The sequence below is a fragment of the Erpetoichthys calabaricus genome, chromosome 8, assembly GCF_900747795.2.
Source record: "Erpetoichthys calabaricus chromosome 8, fErpCal1.3, whole genome shotgun sequence".
NCBI classification, from domain to species: domain Eukaryota; kingdom Metazoa; phylum Chordata; class Cladistia; order Polypteriformes; family Polypteridae; genus Erpetoichthys; species Erpetoichthys calabaricus.
In genome coordinates, this window is record NC_041401.2 from 127,707,544 (window position 1) to 127,724,190 (window position 16,647).

General features: G+C 37.7%; 1 protein-coding gene across 2 annotated transcripts in view; it reads right to left on the reverse strand.

The window, feature by feature from the left end:
- Positions 1-16,647, reverse strand: part of clcn6 (chloride channel 6) — a 256,330-nt gene that overhangs the window by 125,691 nt on the left and 113,992 nt on the right. For both annotated transcript variants that reach the window (XM_051931370.1, XM_051931369.1), the window contains exons 12-14: positions 7,800-7,966; positions 6,265-6,391; positions 579-702 (exon numbers count right to left, since the gene is read on the reverse strand). In XM_051931370.1, coding sequence (XP_051787330.1) covers positions 579-702; positions 6,265-6,391; positions 7,800-7,966 — 418 coding nt within the window. The remainder of the gene's footprint in view (positions 1-578; positions 703-6,264; positions 6,392-7,799; positions 7,967-16,647) is intronic.

The window sequence follows — 16,647 nt, forward strand, 5'->3', positions numbered from 1 at the left end:
ACCTTCTGATCCTGTAAACTATGTTTCAGTTAAGGTACACATTTTCAGAGAAAAAGTACATAAATGCAGATGTATTATAGCTTCTCCATTACTAAAAGTGGTAATGTGCAAAGTCTGCAGCTGTGAATTTTAATGATTAAAAGATTAGTAGTTTATTAATAAAAAACTTTACTAATACAAGATATTGAATGTAAATATAAATTTGAATTTTACAGGACACCTAGATTCAGATTACAATGATGAAATATCATTATCCTACTGAATAAAACTAAAACATTTTTCACTAAAGCATGGTATTTTTCATTCTGTTTACCAGAATGAACAAATAATTATTTTTGTTTATCATTTTGATTTCTTTACCTTAAAAATAAATTATACAGATTTTAAAAATAGTAAAAGGTTTTCCATTTAATATTGTTCATTCATACATTTTCACACTATGCATTTGAATGTGATTTTCTTATTCAAAAAGAGTCAAGCCCCTAAAAGTAAACAGGTCATTCTGTCCCATTAAAGCAGCAGATTTTGTTTTACATGTTTACAGTATTTTAAATGCCCAAACATGGGGCACAACATACCATCTTGATGAAACAGCTGAAGGATAGCCACTTCTTGAGGGTTGAAAAAAAGTGTAGCCATATCATTATAGGTTTTGTTTGGGCAGAAAAATGTTTTGATGCTGGAATTCACATCAACAGAAACCTAAAAAGAAAAAAGAAAAAACACTGCTCAAAAAACTACACATAATGGTATACAGAGCCAAGGAACCATGTAAAGAAATGTTTCTTAATCTATCTGGATTTACAGCCCACGTTTTACTTTGTCTTCATAACACACAAATATTGTGGTTCTATCCTTGCTAAATCAAGCACAATCACCAGAGTTGTGTTGGTCCCACTTTGTAAATCAAGCATGGGGGAGGTGTATGTGGGAATTTGTACCCTTTTGTGAAGCATGCACGATTGTCTTTGTTGATTGGGTTGGGAGCTGCGGGAACATGAAGTGGATTGGACAGTATCCCTATTGGTGAACGGAACATGACCATTAGAGAGAGGGAAGGAGGATCAAGAGCAGAGCAGAGCAGAGCAACCAAAGTGGGTCACGACCCAGTGGTTAAGAAACACTGTTGTAAAGCATTCTAGTAAACTTTCCCTCAAAATGATCTTATTGTAGAACATTCACATAATATGTTTTAACAAGATTGGTGCAGAATCATACTGTTCACAATTAGGATTCTGTCTGATAGATTTTACACAATTGTAATTCTAAAATATGTGTGTTTGCACAGTTACAAGCAGAAATGTTCCTTATTTTGCACAAAATGTACAAGAGTATATCTTGTGAGTAACTGATTTTCATTCCATTTCTTAGGTACTAATTCAGATATCTATTTCATTTCCTAGCATAATTTAGTGGTGCACACTAGGAAATCATCTAATAAAGTCTAGAATTACTATCAGTACTTTCATTTTTACTATATAAAAATACATTCAAGCACAGATATTAGCACTAGATTAAGGAAGCTGGGCAAATTCCTGTTGATAAAGTTTATAACATGTACATAAAGTAAAATGTATTTTGAACTTTTAGCTTATAAATACATTGTCTATATGTCTCTACGGGTCTGGAACAGAAACAACTTCAATGACTTCAACACTGTGCTAGTTAAAAGAGGATGAAAGATATGATTATAATGTACTGAAGCAGCAGAGAAAATAATATCTTCCTTAATTTTGCTTTATTTTAAACTGGAATGCTAGCTAATTTTCAATAGTTATTTTACAGTTACTAATGGCTAGGGCACAAAGCAAAGTATACAACAGTCTGAACAAGATTGCCTAATTTGAAGTAGACTTAGTTTGCACTATTAATTTTGTGTGACGCTTATGGACTAGTATAAAGGAATTTAAACTATGCACATACAATGGATTCAGAAAGTATTGAGGCCCCTTTACTTTTTTCATATTTTGCAATCTTATGCTAAAATTGTTTAAATTCCATTTTTTCAGACCCTGCACTATGACACACAAAAATTTGGTTCAGGTACATCACATTCTATTGATCATTGTTGAGATATTTTTCACATCTTGTTTAGCATCTACTTCTAGTGAATTCAACCAATTGGACATGATTAGGGAAGGTACATACTTGTGTACATAAGGTCCCACAGATGACAATGTGTACCAGAGCAAAAACCAAGCTGACAGGTCAAAAGAATTTACTGCAGAGCTCAGAGAACGGATTGTGGTGAGGCACAGATCTGGTGAAGGCAACAAATATTCCTGGAGAACTGAAGGTTCCCAAGAGCACAGCCGCCTTCAAATTTCTTAAAAGGAATGCATTTCAAACAACTATGACTCTTCCTCAAACCGGATACCTGACCAATTTCCAGAAGGTCAGTCATAACTGCTTAACTACATGGATCTGGACATTATGAAAGAGTGGCAACACAGAACACTCCTCAGTAAAAGACACATGGAAGCCTACTAGGAATTTGTAAAACAGCACCTAAAGACTCTCAGATTGTAAGAAACAAGATTCGCTGACCCAACTAAACAAGATTATCATTGTGCCTGGAGGACACCAGACACCATTCACCTCCTGTGTAATTCAATTCCAATTGGTGAAGCATGGTTGTAGCAGCATCATGCTGAGGCACTGCTTATTACGAGGAAAGACAGGGAGACTAGTAAAAGTAAAGACAGAGACTAGACAGTGTTGAGGGAAAACTAAATGGATTAAAGTACATATGTAGGTATGCTTAATGAAAACCTGCTCCAGAGTGTTCTGGACCTCAGACTGGGCCGAAGGTTCACCTTCCAACAGGACAATAACCTTAAGCACAAAAAAAAAAGATAACACAGGAGTGGCTTAGGGAGAACTCCAAGAATGTCTCTTAGTTGCCCAGCCAGAGCCTGGACCCAACTGAAGATCCTTGGAGGTACCTGAAAACAGCTGTCTAGCAACAGTCTCATTCCAACCTGACACAGCTTGAGAGGATCTACAGAGATAAAAGGCAGAAAAAATCCCCAAATCCAGGTGAATGAAGCTTTTCACGTCATACCCAAGATGACACCAGGCTGTTAATGGTGATTAAACCAAGTACTAAGTAAACAATGTGAATACTTGTGTCAAAGTGATATTTCAGTTGTTTTATTCTTAATAAATTTGAAAAACTTTCTGAAGTTCTGTTTTTGCTTTGGCAATCTGGGGTATTAAAGGTGGCTTGATGTTGGGGAAAAATTAACTTAGATGATTTTAGCAAAAGGCTGCAACATAGCAAATTGTAAAAAAGGTGAAGAGAACTAAATATTTTTGTAATAATGGGGCCAATCCAATATTTTCACAATATAGTAAATAGATATCACAATTTAACCTGAACAAAAATCTTCTTCTCAATCCAATAATGGTAAAGCACCTGGAGATTCACATTCTGTAGGTAAATATACAGTATTACATTAAACAAACACTGAAAATTAAATACTAAATATATGCAACTAGTAAATAGATTTGTTTAATTTTTACCAGTATCTTAACATCACTACTCAGAATTGAAATTTATCTATATAATGCATATGTAGTAACTTTTTACTGTTCTTTGCAAAGACAGAATTTGACACTTGGTGTAATGTTTTGGGTAGAATTTTATTTTATCTTGCTTTAGCTAACATTGCTAACAATAATAGTACTAACTGTTTTGAAAACCATATATAACAATCTGATGGAGAGACATCTGGGCCAGCAGTTTCTCTACTTTATAAAGAGTTTGTGGCATACTGAATATCAGAGAGACTCGGAGTTTTAGCAAGCTGTGGAATTTGTATTTTATGAAAGAAGTCTATGGACTTCACCTTCTTTATTATAAAGATTTATACTATTATTTCAATTTGTTATTTCTTTGTGTTCACCAATTGCTTTCCAGCTGCATTACTAATCTCTTATATCATTCCAAACTTCCTGTTTATGTGATTGCTGTGTTAAAATCTTACTAGTCTTTTTGCCACATGCATAATGATGGTAAAGATGAGCTGTCCGGTTTCTTTTGCAGTGGTGGTGGTGTGGTGTTAGGAGCATGCACTCATACGGCGCATTGACGCACCCACCACATGACAAACCATCTCAGGACCCCGGGTTAGGATCCGAGTGCAGCCATGCAACGGGTGACACCTCAGCACCACACTTTTGCAGTGAACTATTTAAATTGAGATTGCAGAGCCAACCTTTTTCCTATAAAATGTCATATTTTCTGACCCAGCATATTTCTGATAACTTCAAAAAATCAGGGGAATCATTGCTGTCTATAGTGTATTTTTATAAAAACACATGATAATGTGCCATCTTAAAATTAACTTTGTGTTTCCCAGAGTGTTCCCACAGAAATACACTATCTGTTTAAGTGTTAAGACTGAGAAAATGTCAATTTGTGAGTAAATTAATTTTATAAATTCCCCATCAGCTGGCATTAATGGGTGTTATGATTGTATTGCATCATTTAGTCTTTAAGTCATTTTTCTTTTCATCATTTTTGTGCTTTACTGTCACACTTCTCTTTGTACTCCATGATTTTTGGGATTCTGTCCCAGCCCCTTTAGAGTTACTTATTTATAAGATATAAGATATTTGTAAGATATAAAATTAGAGATTACCCAAGACCCCCAATTACAATATAAATGTAACTGAACCTTTTTCTTTTTCACCAACCTTTTTCTAATCTAAATCAATTCACAGAGGAAGCACATAGCCTGTAATTTTCCTGAAAAGCTAGAAAGTAAACAGAACACAGATACATCTGGTGCCCTGATGGCATGTCTCCTTAATTATTATTCTTTTTCCACCCATTCATTTTCAACAACTATCTGTTGGTCAATGATCAGTTGCACCAGACCCTAACACAATCAGATAGAAAACCCTAGCCTTCAATGGAAACTTTCAGGAAGACAAATTCGAGGGAAAGGAGTTCAAACTCATGTCAGCTGGGAAGCAAACCATTATGATGATGTGCTGCTTCATGCTAGGAGTCCTTAGTGATGTGTAGTTTCAAGAATAAAGAGTATGTTTTGTGCTTTGTGGGTGTGCATGTCCATGGAGATGGGCGACCACAGTTTGTTTGATGTGGAGAAAAGCCAAGCAAAATGACACCTTTTATTGGCTAACTAGAAAGATTACAATATGCAAGCTTTCGAGGCAACTCAGGCCCCTTCTTCAGGCAAGATGGGGCCTGAGTTGCCTCGAAAGCTTGCATATTGTAATCTTTCTAGTTAGCCAATAAAAGGTGTCATTTTGCTTGGCTTTTCTCTACATTCATAATGGCTAACACGGTACAACACCCTAGTACTTTGATGTGGAGGAAAACTGATTGCTTGTTAAGGTGTAGGAGCAGTCAGCTTAGCTGTTACACATCAGTGGTAGTTAGGGTTATGCAACAATAGGAGTATAAAAGGAGCCTGAGCAGAGTGATGGGAGGCGATCAGAAAAAAAGGAGGAACAATCATGAGTGAAGGTTAGCAGAGTTGAGATCAGGAATATGATCTGGTGCAGAGGACAGGAGAAAAACGGCCATTGGCAGCTTGCACCATGTGGAGCAAGAGGATATCGCTCCAGGGTCAGGTCACTATTGATGAGCATTCAGGGAGCAGGAGCAGCCAAATGGCTTCGGAAATCATCCTACAGATGCCAAAGCATGATGGTAGGATTATGGCGCCAGGCTTGGGTGCCCCAGTGGTGACTGGCTGAGGTGGCAAGCAATTTAAAAGATTGATCTTACATGCCAATGTTTCAGCTGTAGGCTAAGCATACCCAATGGGTGAACTGGGGCTGACAGAAAATGAAGAAAGTAACTGAGGCTCAAGAGTAAAAGAAGCACGCAATTTTATCTTTCTGACTTTCACCTTGGTTTGGAATATTTATTTATTTATTGCTAATTTTACACCTGTTTTTTTTTATCAATTTACTTACTTGGATTATTTAATTAAGAAGAAGCTCTTCCCTTTATTGAGCACTTAACTGTTACAATACAACTGCACAATGAACTTGTTTTACACCTTCCTAACTGTTATGTGTCCTCATCCACTCTAGTCAATCTCAGTATATACTTATTGATATCCTGGGTTCAAGGACATTATGGCAGGTGCGGGCACCCCAAGCATTACAGATGTCCCTACAGTCAATTCCAAAATTTCCTTTATTTTTTTGCTTATCAAGTGAATAGGTATTCCTCAGTCTTTCTGGAAAATAACAAAAACAAAAAAAAAAAAAGAAACTGACCTGATGTAGTGACGTGTTTCCCTCATGGCTGGTGGGAATTGACAGATCACGGCACTCACCCAAAGTCATAGAGGACACAAAGATGACTATTGTGGTAATCATGGCCACTAGGAGACCCTCTAAAATTCTGTTAGAATATGAAGACATTATGATTACTGTTGGGAATATAGCAGCTAGAAAACTCTCCAATTCGGTTTTGGTGTGTATATACAGAAATCAATACATTAATGCCTTATTGAGGTGAAAAGACTTGAATACACCCCAGCTTAAAAAAAATGAACTAAAAAAAAAAAATGAACTAAATTAAAATTTGTTTTCACCCAGGCTTATATAAAGTAAAATGAATCTTCAAAGCTATTTTAGCTCCTAAAAAAATGGAAGACAACACAGTAGATTGATCTAATAAAATCAGTTTGCTGATCTCATACAGCACAATAAACATTACTAAATTATTTCAAACTTTGCCATTTAACTCATACACTAATTGCATGGGTATGTCTATTTCAAGGACTGTTACAGAACAGAATAAGGCGTTTCTTTTTAATTCTGATCCAGTGGAGATGCTATCTTGTATAGGACACATCTACATCTGTCTTAAATAAATAAAAAAAAACATTAATGGGCAGTATACAATGAAAGAATACAAATATCTGTTAACTTTAAGAAATTAATAAGTAATAGAACACCTGTACCACATGTCAGTTAACCAAACTGATTTCATAGCTCCTTGTTAAGGCTAGGTGATATAAAGTAGCTCAGATTTTTGCAACAATCATGCGACTTATACAGATCAATGGGACATACTTTTAAATTACAGTTTTGGTAAAATTTTAGAATAATTGTACTAATTATTGCTATTGATTATTTCCCTCTTTCACAATTATACATTAATTCACATATTCTTCCCATATAATTGCAATTGTGTCATTGTTATTAGTTATATTAGAAAATAACTCTTCAAGAGTTGACTTTTAGTTCCTGAATTCTGATAACACACTGTAGTGATTGCTCTTTACTTTGAGTAAATTTACTTAATCATTTCAGTCATATAAATTACCTATAGGCATCCCTATTTAAAGGTAATAAAAAAATATTACAGCACAAGCAGCTTGTGCCATGTTTTAAACCTTACTGATACATTTGTACAGATGTTACTAAAAATGCAAAAAAACAAATGCAAAGACCTTTTCAGACCTTAGAATTGACTAAAGAGGGTTAATGACAAAATATGCCATGAGGGGTTGATGAAATGTCTTAATTCAGTTAGACATATGTGGCCAGTACAAAGTACCAGTGTGTACATTACAATATTGTCTCATTCAATATGAGATCATGAAAGACATACAGGAAATCAGCATTTTTCCTCAAGTCCAGAAGTTTATAACATGCAGTCTCTGAATAGGACAAAGAGGACTATGACAGCCACTTAAAGGAACTAAATAGCTGTCCTGATCAAGCAACCCTTAATAAAAACACTTCAATCCCAAAGCCCAGATAGTGGTCATTTGTCCACAAAAACTAAGGTAAAAACTTACCTGACAAACTTTGCCTTTGGGTAGACATTTTTCATGCGGTATTTGGCAAGCCTTTTGTTCAAACAATTGAAGGTGGCTCCCAGCAGGCCTCCACATACACCCATTACAACAAAAAAAGCCAAATCAACAGCTGTCCACAGATGACACTGCTTATCAGCATCTGAACACTGAACAGAGATGGGAAATAAAGAAGGATTTAAAGAATGCCAGAATTTCTCACATAATAAAAATATAATTTTCCAACTTTTGCTCTAACACTGCCTATGACGCTGAGTCAAGTTATTAATACAAAACTACAAAACTGGACATACCTTCAGACAAAAAGTACAAATAGTTAAATGATTTTACTTGATAGTTCATGTGAATTAAAAATCTGCTGAGTTTAGCACATTTTTTGTCTTTTGTTTTTTTGAAATTCAAATTACAATCATGTACCTTTAATTAAAATTGACGATGCTGGAACATCCATCCATCCATTATCCAACCCGTTATATCCCAACTACAGGGTCACGGGGGTCTGCTGGAGCCAATCCCAGCCAACACAGCAAACAAACCCCAGGCAGGGCGCCAGCCCAGTGCAGGGCGTGCACACACACACACCAAGCACACACTAGGGACAATTTAGAATCGCCAATTTACCTAACCTGCATGTCTTTGGACTGTGGAAGGAAACCGGAGTACCCGGAGGAAACCCACGCAGACACGGGGAGAACATGCAAACTCCACGCAGGGTGGAACCGGGAAGTGAACCTGGGTCTCCTAACTGCGAGGCAGCAGCGCTACCCACTGCGCCACCGTGCCGATGCTGGAACATGTGCCACATTAATATGCAAATTTTTTCAGTTATCCAAGATGTTTAAATAATTAAAACTAAAAGTACAATGTCAATCTTAATGGATATTTTGAAGTCAATCTCATTCAACTATGTCTTAATAATTTGAACCAGGAGGGTGATATGATATTTTGACTTATCATTATGGCACATATTGCCATGGTAAACTATATATAACTTAATATTATATGGTGTGCTTTATAAGGATGGTTTGCACATTAATGAGCAAGCTCTACTCTACTGGAAACAACAATTATGAACTAGCAAAAGCTTGCAAAAAAAGTAAAGAAAAAGTCCCCAAGATTCTGAAATCTGACATTATTAAATGAATATTTTAAAAAAGAGAAGAAGAATAACATAAGCTGGGATAAAAAAAATCCTCTCAAAAGAGTAACATTTCCATTAGTCAAACATTTAATGATAAAGTAAATATCATGAACAGATGGATAGATAGATGAATATGTTTGATTCTTCGGTAAGAAGATCAGTCTGTCCACACTGTCTGGCCTTAGGAATGATTTCTGCTACAAGTGGGGTGGGGGAGGGATTGATTAAGTTGCAAATTGCCATTCTAGACAACAGCAAATCTCTGATTGTCACACTAACCAAAAATTGATACACATTTTTAACAAGTATATTTTTTAAATTAAAAAGACTGGAAAACTGACAGAGGTAAAACTAGGCATTATTAGAGCAGTGTATATACTTTGTCCAACTGAAATACATTTTTAAATGATTATCATATCAACAAATCTAAATCCATTGTTCTGCAATTTATTATTAACACTGTTATAAAAATACATAATTTGCATTCTGCTGTATACAGTTATATTTTGTTGCTGGCTTCAGTGACTAGGATACATAAAATGTCCTGTCTGTGTTACAGTGAGAAAGAAAACAGGATGTCTCTTGGTTCATGCAGAACCTTCTCTTTAAAATCTAAAGCATGGACTCACTTTGGATTTTACAAAGTAAACTGAAAATTTAATATGAAAACAACTATATGAAAAATCTGACACAGAAAAATAAGTTGTTCAAATACCACAAATATCTATGTATATCTCAACAGCAACCCACGGTTAAATTCAAACAAAGGAAAACATGCAGCAAAGTTGACTAGTCAACAAAAGCTGGACACAACTTTACACAAATTTCCCAGCAATTCCGTCTGTACATTACAGTTTGCCACAACATGACCCACTTAATGAAACCAATGAATGTTATATCATCACAACTTTTTTCTTCAATACAGCATAGCATGACATTTATAATTAAAATCAGAAATAAACCAGCAGTCTCTAACATTTTTATAACATAACTGATAAATGATGAAGCAATACTTTGTTCCAGAAATAAATAGTGTGTTCTCCATTTTGGCATCATTGAAACTACCTCAACAGCCTCAATGGCAAACCTCATAATACACAAGGTAAAGCACATTTTACAATAATTTTGAAATATTACACACTCCTGTCTATAAACATTAAAACATTACAGTTTTAGAAAAAAATGAATGAGAACAAGCCAATTAGTCCAACAAAGCTTGCTAATCCTATCCACTTAATTCCTCCAAAGTAATATCATGTCGAGTTTGGAATGTCCCTGAATTCCTAGTCTATCATACTACTTTATATCATACTTACTATACTTATTCCATGTATCTATGACTTTCTGTGTGAAGAAAAACTTCCTAACATTTGTGCCAAAGTTTCCCACTGCCTCCCCCAGACCATCTTTTTGAACTCATTTAAGTAAAATTCTTGATGTACTGTACTAAATCCTTTCATAAACTTAAAACACTTGAAACGTGTTACCTCTTAATCTCCTTTAAGCTTAAATTGAAAATGTTCAACTCATTTATTCTTTCCTTATAACTCATCTCCTGCAGTCCTTAAATAAGCTTAGTCACTCTTCTCTCGACCTTTTCTAGAACTGTTATATCTTTTTAGCAGCCCAGAGATCACAACAGCACATAAAATTTCAGGTGCAGTCTGTGGCATTATAAAGCTTAACCTTAACCTCCTTTGAATTTTACTCTATACATCATGCTATATAACTTAACATTCTGTTCCTTCTTAATGGCTTCTGAACACTGTCTAAAAATTGATAGTGACAAGCCCACTATGCTGCCTAAAGCCTTACCAAAACCAGTACTTTCAAATTTCAGACCATTGTATATTCAGATCTAACATTATACTTCCAATGTGTAATACCTTAAATTAAATTTAATCTTCTATACATTTGCCCAAGCCTGTATGTTACCCAAGTCTCTCTGTAATGATTCTACAGTAGATAATCTGCCAATCAACTTAGTTTGGTGTCATTTGCAAACTTAACTTGATCTTTACATTCCTATCCAAATCATTAATATACAGTTGAGGGCCAAAGTAGTTTACAGCTCTGAGTATGCGAAACACAGAGGTTATTCTTGTATTATTATTTATTAATTATTATATTATTTGTCTTCTTCTTGAAACACAAAACACTTGGATTCGCTATATAACCAGTTCTTCCGGTTGAGAGTACGCTGTGCACATTTGGCTGCCGATTCTCACCGATGTAGTTGTTTTTGCTTAGTTTTATTTAGTCCTGTCTGACTTTTTCACCTTCACCGTCTGATTTGACTAATCTTTTCGTATTTAACTTATTATTACACGAATGCCATTGGTGATAGCCTAGATCACACTGTTCAGTCCTGCGCAGGCTCTCTTCCTTCTCTAATGTTACTGCTTTCGCAGTGAGTATGAATCTACTCTTGCCTCATTTGCAGTTGCCAGTCTGAACTGCAAATGTGCAGCGTGCCCGCTATGCTTTTCCTTTTCTAGCTGGTTATGCAGTGAGATTGGGGTTGGCTAACGTGTGTAGATGGAGTTAGCATGGTGTTGTGTGGCATTCTGTTCGCTCTTGACAGTGTCCACTGGTGTCTGGATAATCTGAGCCCATTCTGTCTCTGGTTTGGAGTTGTGTTGTGTGCTGTCATTTCTACTTTTTGGCAATGCAGCTCATATATTCTTCATCTGTACTTAAACATCTTGACTGTCATCCACGATTGGTCTCCCTGACTTACAGTTTTTGCCAGTCACCTGGAATTACACAGGGTCCTTGCTATATTCATTGGTCTAAAAGAAGCCTCTCACAGATCTATGGCTCACACCCGTCAATTCCAACTATGTGGACATCTCACTGTGTTCAGTGGCGTAACACTAGGGCCGTCCGAGGAATAAACATGGACCATCTTCATCTTCTACAGAAAGTGCCTGCGCCCTACTCTCCCGGCTGTTCTAACTTTAGGCTCACCCTACTGAACGCTCGCTCCATCATTAAGAATATGTCGCTGATTAACGACCTCATCTCCCAGAAGGAAGTGGACATGTTTCTTCTTACAGAAACTTGGCAACAACCTGGTAACAATTTACATTTAAACTTGCTGTCTCCTCCTGACTACAGCCACATATCTAAACCCAGGTTAACAGGAAAAGGGGGTGGCCTGACTGTGGTTTACAGATCTACCTTAATAACGAAGGAACTCTCCTTTTTCTGAAGTGACATCTTTTGCATATATTGCTGTGAAATTGGTTTCCTCTCCTCCTGAGCTGCTGCTGTTAGTTTACCGTCCTCCCAAATCTGTGGTGAACTTTGTCTGAATTTAATGAACTTCTCACTGTAATTTTATCTCTTTGCTCTGCTGTAATTGTACTTGGTGACTATAATATGCATGTTGATATCAATTGCTCTCTTATAGCGGAGTTCATTTCAACTTTGGAATGTTCTGACTTGACAAAACATGTTGATTTCCCAACTCATACTATGGGTCAAATTCTTCATTTGCTTTGTTCAAATGGCTTGAATAATGTATCTGTCTCAGGTTCACTTTCTGGTATTTCTGATCATAAATTTAGTGAATGTAACTTTAGCATTATTACCACTACTTCTGTTGAGAAGAAGTCTGCCTCTTATAGCATCATTAGGTCTATTAATTCCAATGTGTTTGCCGCTTCCCTTCTGTCTTTGCCTCTTTTTGGCTTGCATAGTCTTTCCTGCCCTGCGGTGGTCTGGCGCCCTGCCCAGGGTTTCTTTCCTGCCTTGCACCCTGTGTTAGCTGGGATTGGCTCCAGCAGACCCCCGTGACCCTTTAGTTAGGATATAGTGGGTTGGATAATGGATGGATGGATAGTCTTTCCTCTCCTGAAAACATGGTTTCCTTTTATAACAACTGTGTTTCCCAACTGCTAGATAACTTTGCTCCCTTAAGAACTAGGCAAGGTCCAGCCACCTGCTCCTGTCCCTGGTACAGCCATGAGCTCAGAACTATGAAAGCCACTAGCCAGCATCTTGAATAGCTTTATAAGAAAGCAGGGCTCATAGTTCACTCACAGCTTTACACTGAGCATATACTTAAATATAGGGATGTCCTTAACACTGCTCTCTCCAACTATTATTCCTCTCTCATAAATGGTGCAAAGTCTAGGCCTAGAACTCTTTTTAGGAGTGTTAATAAACTCCTCTAGCGCCCTCCTCTAGCATTCCCCATTACAGTTGAACAGTGTCAGGCTTTCTTACGTTTCTTTGATACAAAAATTGATCAAATCTATCACAGTTTCCCCTCCACACCTCAATCACTCACTCAGTCCAATCTGCCATCTCCATCATTAAGACTCACTTGTTTCTCGCCTGTTGACTCTCTCGCCATCTCTGAACTTGTTAATACAGTGGAACCTCGGTTCACGACCATAATTCATTCCAAAACTCTGGTTGTAAACCGAGTTGGTCGTGAACTGAAGTAATTTCTCCCATAGGATTGTATGTAAATACAATTAATCCGTTCCAGACCATACGAACTGTATGTATATACAGTGGTGTGAAAAACTATTTGCCCCCTTCCTGATTTCTTATTCTTTTGCATGTTTGTCACACAAAATGTTTCTGATCATCAAACACATTTAACCATTAGTCAAATATAACACAAGTAAACACAAAATGCAGTTTTTAAATGATGGTTTTTATTATTTAGGGAGAAAAAAAATCCAAACCTACATGGCCCTGTGTGAAAAAGTAATTGCCCCCTTGTTAAAAAATAACCTAACTGTGGTGTATCACACCTGAGTTCAATTTCCGTAGCCACCCCCAGGCCTGATTACTGCCACACCTGTTTCAATCAAGAAATCACTTAAATAGGAGCTGCCTGACACAGAGAAGTAGACCAAAAGCACCTCAAAAGCTAGACATCCTGCCAAGATCCAAAGAAATTCAGGAACAAATGAGAACAGAAGTAATTGAGATCTATCAGTCTGGTAAAGGTTATAAAGCCATTTCTAAAGCTTTGGGACTCCAGCGAACCACAGTGAGAGCCATTATCCACAAATGGCAAAAACATGGAACAGTGGTGAACCTTCCCAGGAGTGGCTGGCCGACCAAAATTACCCCAAGAGCGCAGAGACGACTCATCCGAGAGGTCACAAAAGACCCCAGGACAACGTCTAAAGAACTGCAGGCCTCACTTGCCTCAATTAAGGTCAGTGTTCACGACTCCACCATAAGAAAGAGACTGGGCAAAAACGGCCTGCATGGCAGATTTCCAAGACGCAAACCACTGTTAAGCAAAAAGAACATTAGGGCTTGTCTCAATTTTGCTAAGAAACATCTCAATGATTGCCAAGACTTTTGGGAAAATACCTTGTGGACTGATGAGACAAAAGTTGAACTTTTTGGAAGGCAAATGTCCCGTTACATCTGGCGTAAAAGGAACACAGCATTTCAGAAAAAGAACATCATACCAACAGTAAAATATGGTGGTGGTAGTGTGATGGTCTGGGGTTGTTTTGCTGCTTCAGGACCTGGAAGGCTTGCTGTGATTGATGGAACCATGAATTCTACTGTCTACCAAAAAATCCTGAAGGAGAATGTCCGGCCATCTGTTCGTCAACTCAAGCTGAAGCGATCTTGGGTGCTGCAACAGGACAATGACCCAAAACACACCAGCAAATCCACCTCTGAATGGCTGAAGAAAAACAAAATGAAGACTTTGGAGTGGCCTAGTCAAAGTCCTGACCTGAATCCAATTGAGATGCTATGGCATGACCTTAAAAAGACGGTTCATGCTAGAAAACCCTCAAATAAAGCTGAATTACAACAATTTTGCAAAGATGAGTGGGCCAAAATTCCTCCAGAGCGCTGTAAAAGACTCATTGCAAGTTATCGCAAACGCTTGATTGCAGTTATTGCTGCTAAGGGTGGCCCAACCAGTTATTAGGTTCAGGGGGCAATTACTTTTTCACACAGGGCCATGTAGGTTTGGATTTTTTTTTCTCCCTAAATAATAAAAACCACCATTTACAAACTGCATTTTGTGTTTACTTGTGTTATATTTGACTAATGGTTAAATGTGTTTGATGATCAGAAACATTTTGTGTGACAAACATGCAAAAGAATAAGAAATCAGGAAGGGGGCAAATAGTTTTTCACACCACTGTATATATATATATATATATTTTAGTTTTTAAGCACAAATATAGTTAATTATACCATAGAATGCACAGCGTAATGGTAAACTAAATGTAAAAACATTGAATAACACTGAGAAAACCTTGAACAACAGAGAAAACTAACACTGCAATAGTTTGCGCTATAGTGCTAGGAACCGCTCGCTAAAAACACTTTTTTTAATGAGTTTTAAGCACAGAGGAAAAAATGAACATTTGAAAAATCCGTAATTTAATAAACCACCAAGAAAAGTAACATTGCAACAATGCAGGCTACGAACCGATCACTGTAAATAGAACTGAAAACAAAAACAAGTCTTCTCTACCTTATGTGTCCCTCGCTCGCTCTCTCTCTCTCTCCTTTGTGTGTGCGTGCGTCTCTCTTTTGTGAGCATGGAGCACCTGTGTGTGTGTCTCTCTAGTGCTTCTGTGTTTGTGCAGCCTCTCTCCTGCGCCTGTGTGTGTGCGTGCGTCTCTCTTTTGCAAGCCTGGTGCACCTGTGTGTGTGTCTCTCTAGAGCGCTCCTGTGTGTGTGCGTGGCTCTCTCTGTCTCGTGCTGCCTGTGTGTGTGCCTCTGTCTTTCACACTGCCTCTCTCTCTAGCTGCCTCTGTGTGTGTGTGTGTGTGTGTGTCTGTGTGCCACGCTCTCTCGCTCTCTCTCTTGCTCGCTGCACAGGGAGAGACTGAACATGTGCAAACCGAAAGGGAACCTGGCTTGTTCGTATACCGAGTGTGTGGTCGTGAACCGAGGCAAAAGTTTGGCGAACTTTTTGGTCGTAAACCGAGTTGTACGTGTACCGAGACGTTCGTGAACCGAGGGTCCACTGTATGTCTAATTCCTCCTCCTCTTGTCTGCTTGATCCTGCCCCACACTTCTCTGCTTAAGATATGCTCATCCATAAGTAGTATTCCTGTTGCCTCACTGAAAAATGCATGTTTCATTTCAGATTTTGTCCCTACTGTCCTCAGAACTGCTGCAGTTACCCCAATTCTTAAAAAAAAACCTGACCTGGATCCTCCTTCTCTCTCCAGTTACAGGCCTATCTCTAATCTACCTTTTTTGGCTAAGGTGATGGAACATGTGGTTGCTGCACAACTCCATGCTTTTCTTCTAGACAATACAGTCTGGCTTTCGCACACAGCACAGCACTGAGACAGCTCTTCTCTGTGTAGTTAATGATCTTCTCTGGTCTGCAGATTGCGGATCACTTAATATTCTCCTCCTTCTTAACTTAAGTGCAGCATTTGGCACTGTTAATCATGAAATCCTCCTGTCATGTCTCTCTGCTGTAGGGATCTCCGGCTTAGCCCATCAATGGCTCACACATTATATCTTTCTAATAGGCAACAGTTTGTGACACTCAGCCAATATAAATCCTTCAACTCACCTGTGTCGCGTGGTACCCCTCAGGGTTCAGTCCTCGGGCCATTACTTTTTTCTACTTTATATCCTTCGCTTGGGTCAGATTATTCACAGACATGACCTTAACTTCCACTGTTATGCAGACAATATATAGTTATATCTTAGTACATACTC